General features: G+C 35.9%; 1 protein-coding gene across 2 annotated transcripts in view; it reads left to right on the forward strand.

Annotated features, from left to right (window-relative positions):
* The window catches only part of DMXL2 (Dmx like 2), a 161,625-nt gene that overhangs the window by 104,871 nt on the left and 41,221 nt on the right, over positions 1–15,533 (forward strand). For both annotated transcript variants that reach the window (XM_047766346.1, XM_047766347.1), the window contains exons 19-23: positions 2,657–2,767; positions 5,846–6,015; positions 9,545–9,642; positions 10,089–10,254; positions 12,338–12,602. In XM_047766346.1, coding sequence (XP_047622302.1) covers positions 2,657–2,767; positions 5,846–6,015; positions 9,545–9,642; positions 10,089–10,254; positions 12,338–12,602 — 810 coding nt within the window. The remainder of the gene's footprint in view (positions 1–2,656; positions 2,768–5,845; positions 6,016–9,544; positions 9,643–10,088; positions 10,255–12,337; positions 12,603–15,533) is intronic.

The raw sequence follows: 15,533 nt of genomic DNA on the forward strand, positions 1-15,533 counted from the left end.
CCTTATGCAGATAGTTACAGATCGTGGTGTTGATTCTAAATGTTGGCATTAGAAAATGTTGATTCTAAATGTTGGAAGCTGAAAATGATTGATTATTCACTCATTCAATGAATGTTGTGGCAGAGTGAACAATTGTTGTGCCAAGTGCTTTATGTATTTTGTCATAATTATTACAACTGTCTTCTAGTAAGTGTAGCTATTATTATACTTAATTTTATAGGTGAAGATACAAGATACTGATCTTGAGATTAAGTAACATGTAAGATCGCATAGGTAGTAAGTGGCAGAACTGGGGTCACATATGGGTACATCATTGCCTCCAAGCCTATATTTTAATTATTTCACATGATTTCCAAGTTCGGGGGAAAAAGACTGTTTCTCAAAGCTACCTGGAATGTATCTCTTCATATAGATTTATACCCTTATAGTATATCTCCAGAGTTTTCTCTTCTATAGGTTGAAGTAACTAGTGACCTTCAGAGAGTTTTGCCTATGACTTATTTTCTAACCATGTTAATTTAAAAAATTGAATTATTTTGAGGTTGTGTGCAATAGATCCAGATTCTTCCCAAAGTAACCTTAAACTTTTGTTGCAAACAATATATACATCAGAGTTTTTACTCCGGGACAGAAAGAAAAGATATCCCACAATCCATGAAAAATTGTTAAAATCTCCTGATACAAAACTGTGTGCTTGGTTAGGAAGTGTAAAAATGGCTCATCCTGGTCACAGTGGACTTTCGTGAGGTAGAAAAGGCAGGAGTGAATGTCTCCATTCCACAGATGGGAAACTGAAGCCCAGAGATTAAATAGCTGCACATCTCCTTAAATGGATTCTAAGTAAATGAGTTCTAGGATTTGTTCAGGTGATACAGCTTAAGAGGTATTCCTGACTCAACTTTCTCTCATGCCCCAAGCCAGTCCATTGGCAAATGCTGTCCTGCTGCATCAAGAATCCAGTCATTTCTTATCACCTCTCCTCTTAGCACTCTGGTTCAAGTCACTGTCACATCCTGCCTAATTACTGATAAAGTCTCCTAAACTGTTTCATTCTTGTTACCGCAGTCTTTTCTTCACAGAGGAGCCAGGGATTAGTTTAAAACAAAATCACATTAAATCTCTCCTCTGCTCAACTTTCACTGATGGCTTCTCATCTCACTTTAAAACAAAAGCCAGGTCCTTAAGTGGTCTGTGTGGCTCTATGTGATCTGTGCTCGATTCTGCTCTGCTTCATGGCTGCTTGCTGTCCCACACATGGCACATGATGTTTCTCTGCACATATTGTTTCTTCCACACAGAATGCTTTTCTTCCAGGATTAGATATCCGTCATTGTCATTCCCTTACTTCCTCAGATTTTTGCTGAAATGTAATCTTATTGGAAAGTTCTTCCCTGGCCACACTGTTTAAAGTAGGACCCTCTTATCTTAGCACTCCCTTTCCCTCAGTCCTGCTTTATTTCTCTCCATGGCAAGAATTTCCACTAGATACATTATTTCTTTGTTTATTGTTTGTCTCTGTCTCCTAAGATATAAGCACCCTGGCTTTATTCCCTCTCAAACCCCTAAACTATGCTTGTGACGTAGCAGATACATAATTTGTTGAATGAATAATAAGGTGAATGAACTAATATATTGGGAAGTAGAGTTAGAACTTGAACTTCAAAAATTTTAAATGTTTTATTTTCTTCTAGAACATATTTTATACTCTGAGTACTAAATGGTAGTTACTAGGCTCGTACTGTTAGTGCTTTTCTGTTGCTTTTATCCAACAGTGGCTGTAATTTTGAGTAAACTTGGTATGCTTTCATACCTCTGCTCAACCTGTGACTCAGAATAAATTTGTGGAATCAAGGTTAGAGTTCACCCTTAACTTGGTAACACTAGCCTGGGGGGTCAAATTTCAAATCTTTGATAATGAAATATTTCAATTAAGCTAACCAACCTAGAAAATGTTACCTACTTAATTATGTAATAAATGATTTTACTTACATAATTCCTATCTTTAAATCTCATCTGAATTTGCATAGGGAATTTTTTAAAAATTGTATCTAACTTACCATAGTTAATATATTTTTCATTGGATCTCAAGATTTCCTTTTTTATTTTCATTTATTATGAGTAGCTCTAAGTACTGTTGTTACCTGTACTAATAGGTAGTTAAATTTTTTGGATATGTTTTTCATTTGGAAGTTTTAGTATTAATGCTTATTGTAAAGATAAATGTACACACACATATATATATATTTTTTTGTCTCTTTTTTTTGAGGGCCACACCCATGGCCTATGGAGGTTCCCAGGCTAGGGGTTGAATCAGAGCTATAGCTGCCAGCCTACGCCACAACCACAGCAACGGCAGATCCAAGCCATGTCTGAGACCTACACCACAGCTCACGGCAACACTGGATCCTTAACACAGTGATTGAGGCCAGGGGATTGAACCTGTGTCTTCACGGATACTAGTCAGATTCCTTTCCACTGAGTCATAATGGGAACTCCAAGTAAGTAAAGATACTGAAGTATTCATAAAGGAATACACTCAAAAAATCATCTATTTTGTGTAAGTTATTATTATTAAATTTAATATTTGTTTTCTAACTTTTTATTGGTTGTTGACATGTTGCATTCCTTTTTCCTCAATCATATTTTTTCTTCACAGGAAGAGACACATTAGATGAGTGTGGTTTACGGTACTTACTAGCTATGCGTTTGCACACCTGCCTTTTGACATCTCTGCCTCCTTTATACCGAGTTCAGCTACTTCACCAAGGTATTGTTTCAACCTTTGTGCAACTTTCAGTTCGTATTGAAGTAGTTGGTATATTCATATTTGTGTGACATATTAGATAAGTCACCATATGCATACCTATCACTAGTCTCAAGATCTTCCTGTCACATAGTACCCACCTAACTTTTTTCTGTGTATCATTCAGCTCTGCTCTGTGACTTTTGCTCATCTGTCTCAGTTTCTCAGACTACTGTGAGTGACTAAAGTCATAGTAGTTTATGAGTTAACTTGATATGCCTGAGGTTGTAACCCAAAGTGGTCCTGAATTTCTGTGTTATCTCACATCCTTTCTTTAAAAATTATGTAAAATTTGCCCTATGCCTTATTGTTTATGTTTATTTTAGTATAAGCATTATGTTCTAAGTTAGTTACTCACAAGTAAAGTGGATGTTCAGGAATATGTGCTATATAGTAAGCCAGTAGATTTGCATACTTTCCACACACTGCCACATACCCTGATTTGAAATGTATAGATTTATATCAGGCCCCTAACTTATAGATAAAAAAAATCAAAACTGTAGGAGGTCCCACTGTGCATAATGGATTAAGAATCTGACTGCAGAGGCTTGGATCACTGTGGAGGCATAGGTTCAGTCCCTGGCCTGGGAGCTTCCATATGCTGTGGGTGCAAGCTGTAAAAAAATACATATATCGGAGTTCCCGTCATCACCCAGTGAAAACGAATCCATGAGGATGCACGTTCCATCCCTGGCCTCGCTCAGTAGGTTAAGGATCTGGTTCGCCAGGAGCCATGGTATAAGTTGCAGATGCGGCTCAAATCCCTCAGATTGCTGTGGCTGTTGCTGTGGCTGTGGCTGTGGCATAGGCCAGTAGCTACAGCTCTGATTGGACCCCTAGCCTGGGAACCTCCATATGCCGCAGGTGTGGCCCAAAAATCAAAAAAAAAAAAAAAAAAGAAAAGAAAAAATGATATTTTAAGGTTCTTTTAAATTTTAGTTTTAAATGATGGTCACATGATACTGAATGACTTTATAACAATGTGTATAATGTGTTTAACACTTAATGCTATTTGTACTCTGCCTAGGGATACCTAAACTCCTCAAATTTCTAAAGCATTGTCAAATTCCATTTTTCCTTTGATATGGTTAAAACATTGGAAATGAGAAAAGTGACTGGTATTGTAGGTAATGGTCCTAGAAACAATTTTCAGGGAAAAACTTAAGTATCTTATATAGAGGCAAGGTAAAAAGAACACAGGTAAATTGCAAAGAGTAGCCTGCCATTGATAGGCAGATAAAAATCAGTGCCTATTGGTAGCCATCTTTTTTTTTCCTAATACCTTTTTTCATTTCTAATAGTTAGGTTTCCAAATGTAGTCACTGTTTACTTAATCATCTTTTTGAACCAAATTCCCCTGACATGCCTGTGTGTATTTTCGTTTCCTTTTAGTCATACCAAAACTTAATCAGATTTCATTTAAGGATATAGAATGTAATATATTTTATATTACTTTTATATGCAAAAGTGTGCATTTTGCGTAGCCTTATAATAGCAATTTTTTCTTTTCTTTCTTCTTTTTGGCCACGTCCACAACATGTGGAAGTTCCTGGGCCAGGATTGAACCTGCACCACAGCAGCTACGTGCACCACAGCAGCTACCTGCACCGCTGCAGGGACAATGCTGGATCCTTAACCCACTGAACCACAAGAGAACTCTTAATAGCAATTTCTAAAGCAAAGTGTCATATTTTTTATAGCTGTTTCATGCAGTAATTATTTTATTTATTTAATGATTTGCATTTTTCCATCATAGTTGATTTATTCATGCAGTAATTATTTCTAAAACCAGATATTTAAATAGTGAGGTTAATCTACTTTTTTAGGTTCTGAAAAAATGCAAGTTGATGTTACTAAGTTTTGCCTTTTCCTCCTAAATTTGTAGTGACAGTTAAGGCTTGTTGCATTGATTTTGTGATAAGATTTCAAACACAGTTGTGTATAAATGTTAGCAATGGGGAATTTAAAATATACAATATTATTATTCACAATGCTCATAGAATTTTTTTTATACTTTTTGAAGGAACTATTGTGAAGTGGTAATTGTCAGAGAAGCTCTAAACTATATGTGAAGTCTATATACTAGTTGTTAGTGAAAAAACTCTGTGTGGTAAAATTGATGGCTTTAAAGCTTTGAAAGTCCTGTGCTGTAATGTGACTACCAGACCTGCCATTGACCTCAGACTTGTCTTTGTTTCCAAAAGGATTCATCTAGATGGCTTCTTTGACTAGCCTCGCTTCCTTCCTGGGGTCCTCTGGGTTCTACCTGGTGGCATTCCCACTGCCTAACTTGACTCTGTGTGGTTCACTTCTCATGTTTCTTCTTTACCTGCTCTAAGTGGAGTAAAGTGTTATGAGTAGTTCAGCTATTGACAAACTCCTGGAGAGTGTCACTAAATCCATTTTGTTGCCTCTGAATACAGCCTAGATCCCTGACAGTCTTTTAACCAGAGCAAAATTGTTTGCCACATACTATCAGTATTAGGCAGCTTTAAACTCTTTAACCAAGGAACCAAAGGCAGAGGACTGTGCCACCTCACTATTATTCCCTGGAACTCTCATAAATTTAGAGCTTGCTTTGAAGTGATATGTAGCTGCTTGGCCAGAATGATGAATGGGGCAGTTTTCAGTACCCAGAACTGAAGGATATGGTCTGCAAGCACATGGCACTGTGAGACAGCACCCAAGTACATGGGCCAGGATATTTTGACGAGATCTTTCACTGTTGACAAGTTGGTATGTGTGTGTACATATGAATAGCACCATTTTCAAATATCTTTTTTTCCAATGATTAAATTTTAGTGCCTTTGTTTTTGTAGGGGAAAAAAGCAAATACATTTGGGAAAAAAGGATTTTGTGTATCCTATCAGTGATCTTGTATTTAGAGGCATATACTGTAAAAATCATGATTGATGAAATCCTTTCATCCTTTTTTTCTGCTTGAAAATTCTTTCCAGAATTAATAAACACATATCTATGTGAAAAATTTTTGTCCTTTTTGGATGGAGTTCTGAGGCATATTATTTTGTATTTATAAATTAGGTGTATCTACTTGCCATTTTGCCTGGGCTTTTCATTCTGAGGCTGAGGAAGAATTGATTAATATGATTCCGGCAATTCAGAGAGGGGACCCACAGTGGTCTGAGCTAAGAGCTATGGGAATAGGTTGGTGGGTCAGGAATATTAACACCCTTCGAAGATGCATTGAAAAGGTAACTTTACTTTATTGTATTTTAAAGTTTAAAAATGTCTTTTCTTAAAGCATAAACATGGTATTATCTTCCAGAAAACCTGTGGTGGGGGATTTCTTGAGTATTTCTTAAATAAAAATTTCTGGAGATGCTAAAACTTGACCTTCATGAAATGTCCATCAATTGTCTTTTGCCATATATACTGAGTATGTAATGTTTATGAAATAGCAGTGTGTTCTGTTATCGGTTGAGATGTGTCCTAGTTTAAGAAAATACACACATCTAAATTTAGAAAGTAAGCTTAAGTTTTTCTCAGTTACATACATTACATAGAAAAATCATTCCTTTTATGTAAAAGATCTTCTGTGTGGCTAGGTCATAAATAGCAAACTTCCTTTTTGCACATGTAAAATACTATTCAATAAAAAATTCTGATGTGTGCGCTCTTGAAATGTCTATGGCAGCAAATGAAACATGCTGTATATTTTAAGATGGGTTTTTGGAATCAGTTTTCTGGTAGATACCCTTTTGAACAAAATTGTTAAAAGTTTTTTAGTAGAAGTTAAATTATTTTATCAGTGTTTCGGAAACTAACCATTATTGAATGCCTTTTGTGTATCAGGTTTGGTGCCAGTTGCTTTTCATAAATTATTTCATATAATCTCACCAGCTGCATGTTACCATCTCCATTTTCCACTTAATGAAACTATGACTCAGAGAGATTAGCTTACCAGACCAATTGCTCATCATTTAAAAATGTAAGATTTAGTCCATACCCTTTCTACTCTGTCACTGTTAGAAAAGTGGAATTGGCATTCACTGTTTACTTTTAAGAGTGCATTGAAATTCCCAGAAGTACAACTAATTATACTACATTTGTATTGTATGAATTCATTTCTCCCAAGAGGAATTTTTTCCTTTACAGTAGTAGTTCTCAAGTTTTAGTGTCAGGAAAATGAATCATATGGCAAACACACATCCTACAGTCCCACTCTCAGAGGTTTTCATTTAGTAGGTGGAGGGGGTGGTAGGGCTATGGCCTCTTCATCTTTAGTTAGTGTCCTCTGATTCTGGTGTTTATGGTCCTCAGAACACAGTTTGAAATGTGAATGTAAAAGTGTCATTTTCCTGTTACATGTAAGGCTGCCAATAAGATGTCAGCATTTCTCTTTTCAGAAGAGGCACAGATATAAGAAGGAATTTGTTCTCATGCCAACCAAAAAATGTAGCTTCTGGTATGTGGGGAAAGTTAATTGGTATAGCATATAAATAACACAGTATCTACATTACTTTTTTTATATATCTCAAAGCAGTGGAAAAAGAGGACATATTTTATCTGAAATGTTCAGATGAGTCTACAAAGTCTCTGCTTCTTGTCAGTAATGTGCTGTGTCATTGTAATTGAGTATTTCTGATATATACGTCTGATTTATTTCTGCAAGTAATTTATCTCTTAAAATTAAATCAAAAGGATATGTAACATTTTCCCATTCATATGTATATATTATAAATCATTAGTTGAAGGTGAATAAAAATTTCTGTTAAAATTATAAAATATTGAAGTACTGGAGTTCCCGATGTGGTTCAGTGGGTTAAGAACCCGACTAGTATTCATGAGGATGCGGGTTCGATCCCTGGCCTTGCTCAGTGGGTTAAGGATCCAGATGTAGCTTGGATACTGTGGTGCTGTGGTTGTGGTATAGGTTAGCGGCTCCAATTTGACCCCTATCCTGGGAACTTCCTTATGTGACAAGCGTGACCCTAAAAAGGGAAAAAAAAAAAAAAAAGAAGAAGTACTAAGTTAAATGGTCAGAGGCAGAGCCAATGCTAAGAAGGGAGAAGAGGACTAAAAGAGCATTGAAAGTAAAGCATTTGTGATGTAGTTTTAGGTATCTTTCCCACATCTTGGTAGCTTACTGATCACCATCAGTCAGTGTGAGCTAATAATTAACATCCACTTTTTTTTTTTTTCTTTAGGGCTGCACCTGCAGCATGTGGAAGTTCCCACGCTTGGGGTCAAATTGGAGCTGTAGCTGCTGACCTACATCACAGCCACAGCAATGCCATATCCAAGCCACATCTGCGACCTTCACCACAGCAAACAGATCCTTAACCCACCGAGTGAGGCCAGGGGTCAAACCCGCATCCTCATGGATGCTAGTCGAGTTCATTACTGTTGAGCCACAATGGGAATTCCCAAAACATCCTTTGTTATTCCTATCATTATTCCTCTCAATGTAGTGATTTGCAGAGGTTATCTCACTATCTTTGAGAAATCTATATGGTCTTTATGGTACTGTATTCAAAACAATATGATTATGTACAATAATGTTACATAACAATTTTTAAGCTTACATGAGTTGATTGGATCTGTATAAATTCATCAACTTTGGTCATAGGGTTCAAAGGAGGTTATCAATTATGGTATGAAGAGAATTATGTACTCATTAAGGCTTTTTATCATGGAATTTTTAAGAACTAAAATTTGAAAGCTGTTCAGAATAAAGCCTTTTGTATTTTATTTGTATTTTAGTTACATGCCAGAAAGAATGTGTTAATCCTTCAGTATTGTCAAAATTTGATTGAAAAATACCAGAAAAGTATGTTTTAAAAAAATTATGTTTAAAAAACTTAGAACATTGGAGTTCCCGTTATGGCTTAGTGGAAACAAATGTGACTTGCATCCATGAGGATGTAGGTTCAATCCCTGGCATCTCTCAGTGGGTTAAGGATCTAGCGTTGCCCTGAGCTGTGGCGTAGGTCTCAGATGCGGCTTGGATCCCAAGTTGCTGTGGCTGTGATGCAGGCTGGCAGCTACAGCTCCAATTCGGCCTCTAGCCTAGGAACCTACATGTGCCATGGGTGCAGCCCTAAAAAGACAAAAGACAAAAAAAAAAAAACCCACCAAAAAACCTTAGAATATTTATTTTTGCCTATAGTTTTTAAAATGTGTGTATGCATGTTTTTGTGTATAATTGATCTTTATTCACAGATATTTTATCAATATTGAGAGAGCTTTAAGTTGTGAAATCACATATATATACCACAGAAATCAGCATTTTATTTTTACAAAACATTTAAAAATATGTTTAATTTTTAAGAAATGTTCTCATGTGTCAATATTCCACTTCTGTGTTATTTCCTGTGTTAGACAGTTTTATTAGTAGTGAGGTTCCCTTTTGTACTTACTGTGTGACCTTAGGCAATTTAGTTAACCTCTCTGTATCTCAGTCACATCTTACATAAAATGGGAATAATACCTCATGGATTGTGGTGATTCAGTAAGATAAGTGAAAGGTGCTTAGCTAATAAGTGCTGGTACATGGTAACTATCAGTAAATTCTAGTTGCTGTTATTTTCATTATACTTACTGATATATGAGGGATTATCTCTAGGAGCATGTATTATAAGCTACTGGAGATTGTGGAGTAGAGCCAACTCTTCTCGTCGTCAGAGATTCTATCAGCCATGGAAGTAGTAGGGAAGCATTAATTATTGTAATTCTTTTATCAGGTAGTTAATTGAATATAATTTTTTCCTCACCATTTAGGTTGCCAAAGCTTCTTTTCAAAGGAACAATGATGCCTTGGATGCTGCACTATTCTACCTTTCAATGAAGAAGAAAGCAGTGGTGTGGGGTCTGTTTAGGTAAATTGCCTTAATACTTAATATGGTTTAATGGAATGAAGATTGTCCTGAGTCAGAAACATAATGCTTTTGAAAGTGTTTAGATGAGCTTGATCAAACCAGTTTCTGTTTTTGGGCCTTGATTCCTTTGTCTGCAAGAAAATTGGCTCAGTATTGTTTTTTTTCTTAACCTAAAGAGTGGGCTATTGTTAGAAAATAAGTTGATTAAATTACTTTGAAAAATAGAAAATGTTTAGACTTCCTATTTATGTATACATATAGTATTTTCAGCTTTATCCTTATTAGAAAAAGGGAGAAGCTGGATAACAAATACTAATCACTAAAGTTATTTTTGTTCTTTTAGATGGATGTTTGAGCTTTTTATTTTCTATTTTCATATATTCTGTAAAGGATTCAAAATATCTTGAATTTGGTTTGACCACTGATGTTTGTGCTTTGGTTCCCAGGTCACAGCATGATGAAAAAATGACAGCATTTTTCAGCCACAACTTTAATGAAGATAGATGGCGTAAAGCTGCTTTGAAAAATGCTTTTTCCTTACTTGGAAAACAACGATTTGAACAATCTGCTGCTTTTTTCTTGTTAGCTGGTTCATTGAAAGATGCCATTGAGGTATGGCTAAGGAAACATACTACGAAATACCTGTAAGGACTTGAAAACCTGGGAAGGTGGTGGAGGAGATTGTAATGTTTGGTCATATGTTTATAAGGGTAGAGAGTAGAGAATAACTCCAGAGGTTACTAACTTAAATAGTAGTACATGATAAATGAAATTATAAATAAATTTAAGTGAGAAACCTAACTTGAAGGGGAAGGGAGTGGGAGGGACTGGGAGTTTGGGGTTAGTAGATGCAAACTATTGCATTTGGAATAGATAAGCAATGAGGTCCTGCTCCTTTGTTCCATCAGTCACCTGTGATGGAACATGATGGAGGATAATGTGAGAAAAAGAATGTGTATGTATAAATATATATGTATAACTGGGTCACTTTAATGTATAGCAGAAATTGACAGAACATTGTAAATCAACTATAATTTAAAAATTAAAACATTTGTATAGGAGTTCCCGTCGTGGCTTAGTGGTTAACGAACCCGACTAGGAACCGTGAGGTTGCAGGTTTGATCCCTGGCCTCGCTCAGTGGGTTCAGGATCCGGCGTTGCCGTAAGCTGTGGTGTAGGTTGCAGACGTGGCTCAAATCTGGCGTTGCTGTGGCTGTGGCGTAGGCTGGTGGCTGCAGCTCCAGTTCGACCCCTTGCCTGGGAACCTCCATATGCCGCGGGAGCAGCCCAAGAAATGGCAAAAAGACAAAAAAAAAATTGTATAGAGAATATCGCATTTCAAGATAATTATTTTCATTTCAAATATAAATGTTTGAAAAAATGATGAAAAATGGTTTATTAATATGTCTTCCTGTCCATCTTGTGATTCTGAACTAAAGTATGTATAGGTCACAGCCTCCTTATCTAGTATAGATAGGCAGATACTTTAATTTCTTCTAAATGAAATTCATAGACAAGGAACTGACACTGCAGTTGGTACAGTTGTAATATTCTCAGATATTAGAAAATGAATGTGAAGAGGTAAACCTTTGCATTTTTTATATATAATCCTAGTAGCTAATTAAGAGAGTAATTATAAATATTTTTGTTTATTTATGAGATCTTATTAGGATACTTACAATGAACTATCCAAATAAGTGAAGGAAAAATACAGTTGGAAATAATACATGATAGGAAAAATGGGAAATATCCAACAAAGTGAAAGTACTTTATGTTTAGAACTACTCATATTTTCAAAATTATCTCAGGTGTATGATTTTTGAAAAGTAACAGATATTTGTAATTTTGAAATGAGACATTTACCATAGAAGACACTCGTGCAAAAAAGAGAAAGGTTGATTAACTGAGATGCTCATATTACCTGAATGACCTCAGATTCTCAAGATGAGTAGTTACATTAGAATATAAACTCACAGAGAGTAAAAATAGAATATGTGGCTTTATTTCTTAATCTATTTGCTGTATAAATAGAAGATTCTTTTAAAATAGTAATAATTAGGGAGTTACCATCATGGCTCAGCGGTAGTGAACACGGCTAGTACCCATAAGGATGTTGGTTTCATCCCTAGCCTCACTCAGTGGGTTAAGGATCCAGTGTTGCTGTGAGCTGTGTATAAGTTGCAGATGCCACTCAAATCCAGCATTGCTGTGGCTGTGGCTGTGGTGTAGGTCAGCAGCTGTGGCTCTGATACAACCCCTAGCCGGAGAACCTAGCAGGTGCAGCCCTAAAAAGAAAAAAAATAAAATACTAATAATTATGTTTATGATATGGAAATATATTTGGAAATTAAGATGAACTGATATATATAAATTCAAATGTCGTGTGTGGTATTTAATTTAAAAACGAATTTAAATTGTTCTAAGTCTGAGGTGGTATCAATATACTTTGTTTTATGCTTATTTTATAAATGATATTCTTGGCTGGAAGCTGTGAAGTTCCAGTTTCTTAATCTTCTTGCTATTCCTTAATCTCCTGCCAATCAGTCATTTAACTAGACGTCACTGTCTCAACCTCTGGACCTCTTTTCTCCACTATGAGAATATAAGTGGTAGATAATTTCAGGATTATCAGTGGGGCTTCTTATCTCTGAATAATTATCATTAAATAAATATGTCTTAATATTTAAATTTATAGGTATGTCTTGAAAAAATGGAAGATATCCAGTTAGCCATGGTTATTGCCCGTTTATATGAATCTGATTTTGAGACTTCATCCACTTATATATCCATCCTAAATCAGAAAATTTTGGGTTGCCAAAAGGATGGCTCAGGATTTGATTGCAGAAGGTTACATCCTGATCCTTTCCTGCGTAGTCTTGCCTATTGGGTAATGAAAGATTATACGCGAGCCCTGGACACGTTACTGGAACAAACACCAAAGGAAGATGATGAACAGCAAGGTAGGCACTTTACGGATTTCTCTTTTTCTTTTTTAAAAGAAGACAGAAGGGGTCTTCTTCTCCCCTGTCCCAGCTGTCCTGGGAGCTATTTGTTTTCCTGTAATAAAGACTTTGCTTGCTTGCGCACACATGCATGCGTGCGCTCGCACACACACACACACGCACACACGACAGATTCTGAGCTAATGTTCACTTAGGTAAAACACACACACACAAACTACCATTACCAGGTTAATATATCCATACTATAGAAACAGTTTGCTATTAAAAATGAGATAGATTGCTGTGCTAATAATATGTGCAGTGTTATTAAGTGAAAAAGGTAAAATACAGAACAATATGATTTTTGTTGCATTTTTATATACACATATCACATATATACATGTGTGTGCACACATAACTTGTGTCTGGTCTCCCATTCCCTCTATTTTTGTTGTTTTCTGGAACAAATCACAGAAAACTAAATACTGGCACTGGTTGCCTTTTGGGAATAGGAGTGAGGAGTAGAAACTTACTTTTCATTTTGTACTTTCCATAGTTATAATTTTCTAGCCTGATGTTTTTATTACATACTTTTAAATGCTAAAAGAGCTGACATGAATAAAGATTCAAGCTCAGTTTTTACTTTTTTCTTTACAAAAAAAGGAATACAACATTTTAATAAAGTAGTTCCCCCTTATCTGTAGGGATTACATTCCAGGACTCCAGTGGATGACTGAAACTGTGGATAGTATACTGAACCCTATGTACAATAGTTGTTTCCTATGTATGTATGTACCTATGATAAAGATTGATTTACAAATTAGGCTTGATAAGGGATTAACAACAATGACTAAAAATAAAATAGACCAATTATAACAATATACTGTGATAAAAGCTATATGAATGTGATCTCTCACTTGGAATTTTATTGCCCAAACTTAATGCCCTTTCCATTAAGTGGAACTAAGCACTTAAACATGCGCTGTGCCCATAACTATGCAGTTTGAGGTGTGACAGCAAAACTAGCATGAGTTTCTTTTTCCTTCTTCACAATTTTACAGATGGAAGATTTGTTTACTTACTGTAGATCTTAGCAACTTTGGCATACTTTTTTTTTTCCTTCCTTAGTTGGAACTTTCACATTTTCACTTAAAGGAAGCACTTTACAGCCTCTCTTTGGCATAGATGAATTGCCAGCATCACCACTCTTGTGCTTGGCAGCCATTATTAAGTGACTGAACACAGATGCTCCAATAACCAGAACAGTGGATCTGATAAATGCAGCTAGCTACTAAGCAACTAAAGGGCAGCATCCTTTGGACAAAGGGATGATTCCAGTCCAAGACAGGATGGAGCAGGACAGTGAGACATTTCATCACCCTACTAAGAACCATTCATAATTTAAAACTTAGGAATTGTTTAGTTCTGAAATTTTCCATTTAATATTTTTCAACCTCAGTTGACCTTAGGTAACTGAAACCATGGAAAGCCAAACTGTAGGTAAGGGGGTGGGGGAACCACCATAAATATTTTCAAATTGTTTAAAGGAAGGGAAATAAAACCTTTAGAAGAAAAATAAGTGTCTGAGCTACCCAGGTAATTTTAATAAAATGTGCATATTTTTGTAAAAGGAAGATTCTATTTGTTTCTTAATGTTTTCCAGCTTGTTGTTAGGAGAAATTTCACATATGTATATACAAGCAAATAGTATAATGAAAGTCTGAATCTGTCATCCAATTTTAGTAGTTATCAACTCATAACCAGCCTTGTGTCAATATACATTTCCATCCTTTCCAGCCCTCCCATTCTCAATACTGTATAGATTTATTTTGAAGCAAACTCCTTTCATCTGTAAATATTGTAACATGCTCCTCTAAAAAATGACTCTTTTAAAAGCGTGACACATACCACTGTTATGACATGTAACAAAATATTATTAGTAATCAAACAGTGTTCAAATTTCCTTGGTTGTTTCATAAAATCATACGCAGTTGATTTGTTTGAATCAAGATCCAAATGAGGCCTATGTATTGTGATTGGTCCAGGTGACTCTTTCGTGTATTTTGATCCATAGTTAGTTACCCCTCCCCGATAATTTATTTGTTAAAGAAATTGAATTGTCTTGTGGTTTCTTGAATTTTCAATGCTGGTTGTATCCCTGTTGTTTCATTTAATGTGCGTTACCCCCCCCCCCTTGTTTTATCTGTATTTTGTATAAACTGGCAAGTTAGGATTATAAAGGCTTTTGTCAGATTTTTTTTCCCCCATGTCTATGACATGTGGAAGTCCCTGGGCCAGGGATCAAATCTGAGCTGCTCTGGTAACCTATATCACATCTGCGGCAATGTGGGATCCTTAACCCACTGTGCTGGGCTAGGGCTTGAACTTGCACCTCTGCAGCGATCTGAGCTACTGCAGTTAGATTATTAACCCACTATGCCACAGCAGGAACTCAGTTGTTTTCTTTATTTACCAGTTTTCAAAGTAGTAGCTTTGTTTCCTAGCATCCCACAAAGGTGACCAATTATCTTTTATTTTTTTAAAGATTATTTTGAATTCACTTTTTTAACTAGAGATATGTTTAATCCATTCCAGTTTATTATTTCAGATGTTCGCATTTTCTCCTCTTTAACCAATGGCAGCCTCTTTAAGATCTTGAATGCTTTTGAATTATTCTGTGATAGTTTCTTTGCTTTCTGGTTTGGCAAGATGTTTCAGGCTCATGTTGTACATCTGCAACCCCAGACCTGAAATGGCCATTCCTTTAGAGAGTCCTACTTCCTATTAGTTGTAAATAATATTTAGAGACCACAGCCTGGAAACAGAGATCTCCATTGCTTCAGGTTTGATCATCATTTTTAGGCTATTTCAATGAATGAAACTAGGAAATTTTTTCTCCCATGAGATACATGTGTTCACACTGAAATTTCTAATTAAAACATAGATTAT

The sequence above is a fragment of the Phacochoerus africanus genome, chromosome 2 (assembly GCF_016906955.1).
Source record: "Phacochoerus africanus isolate WHEZ1 chromosome 2, ROS_Pafr_v1, whole genome shotgun sequence".
Lineage (NCBI taxonomy): Eukaryota > Metazoa > Chordata > Mammalia > Artiodactyla > Suidae > Phacochoerus > Phacochoerus africanus.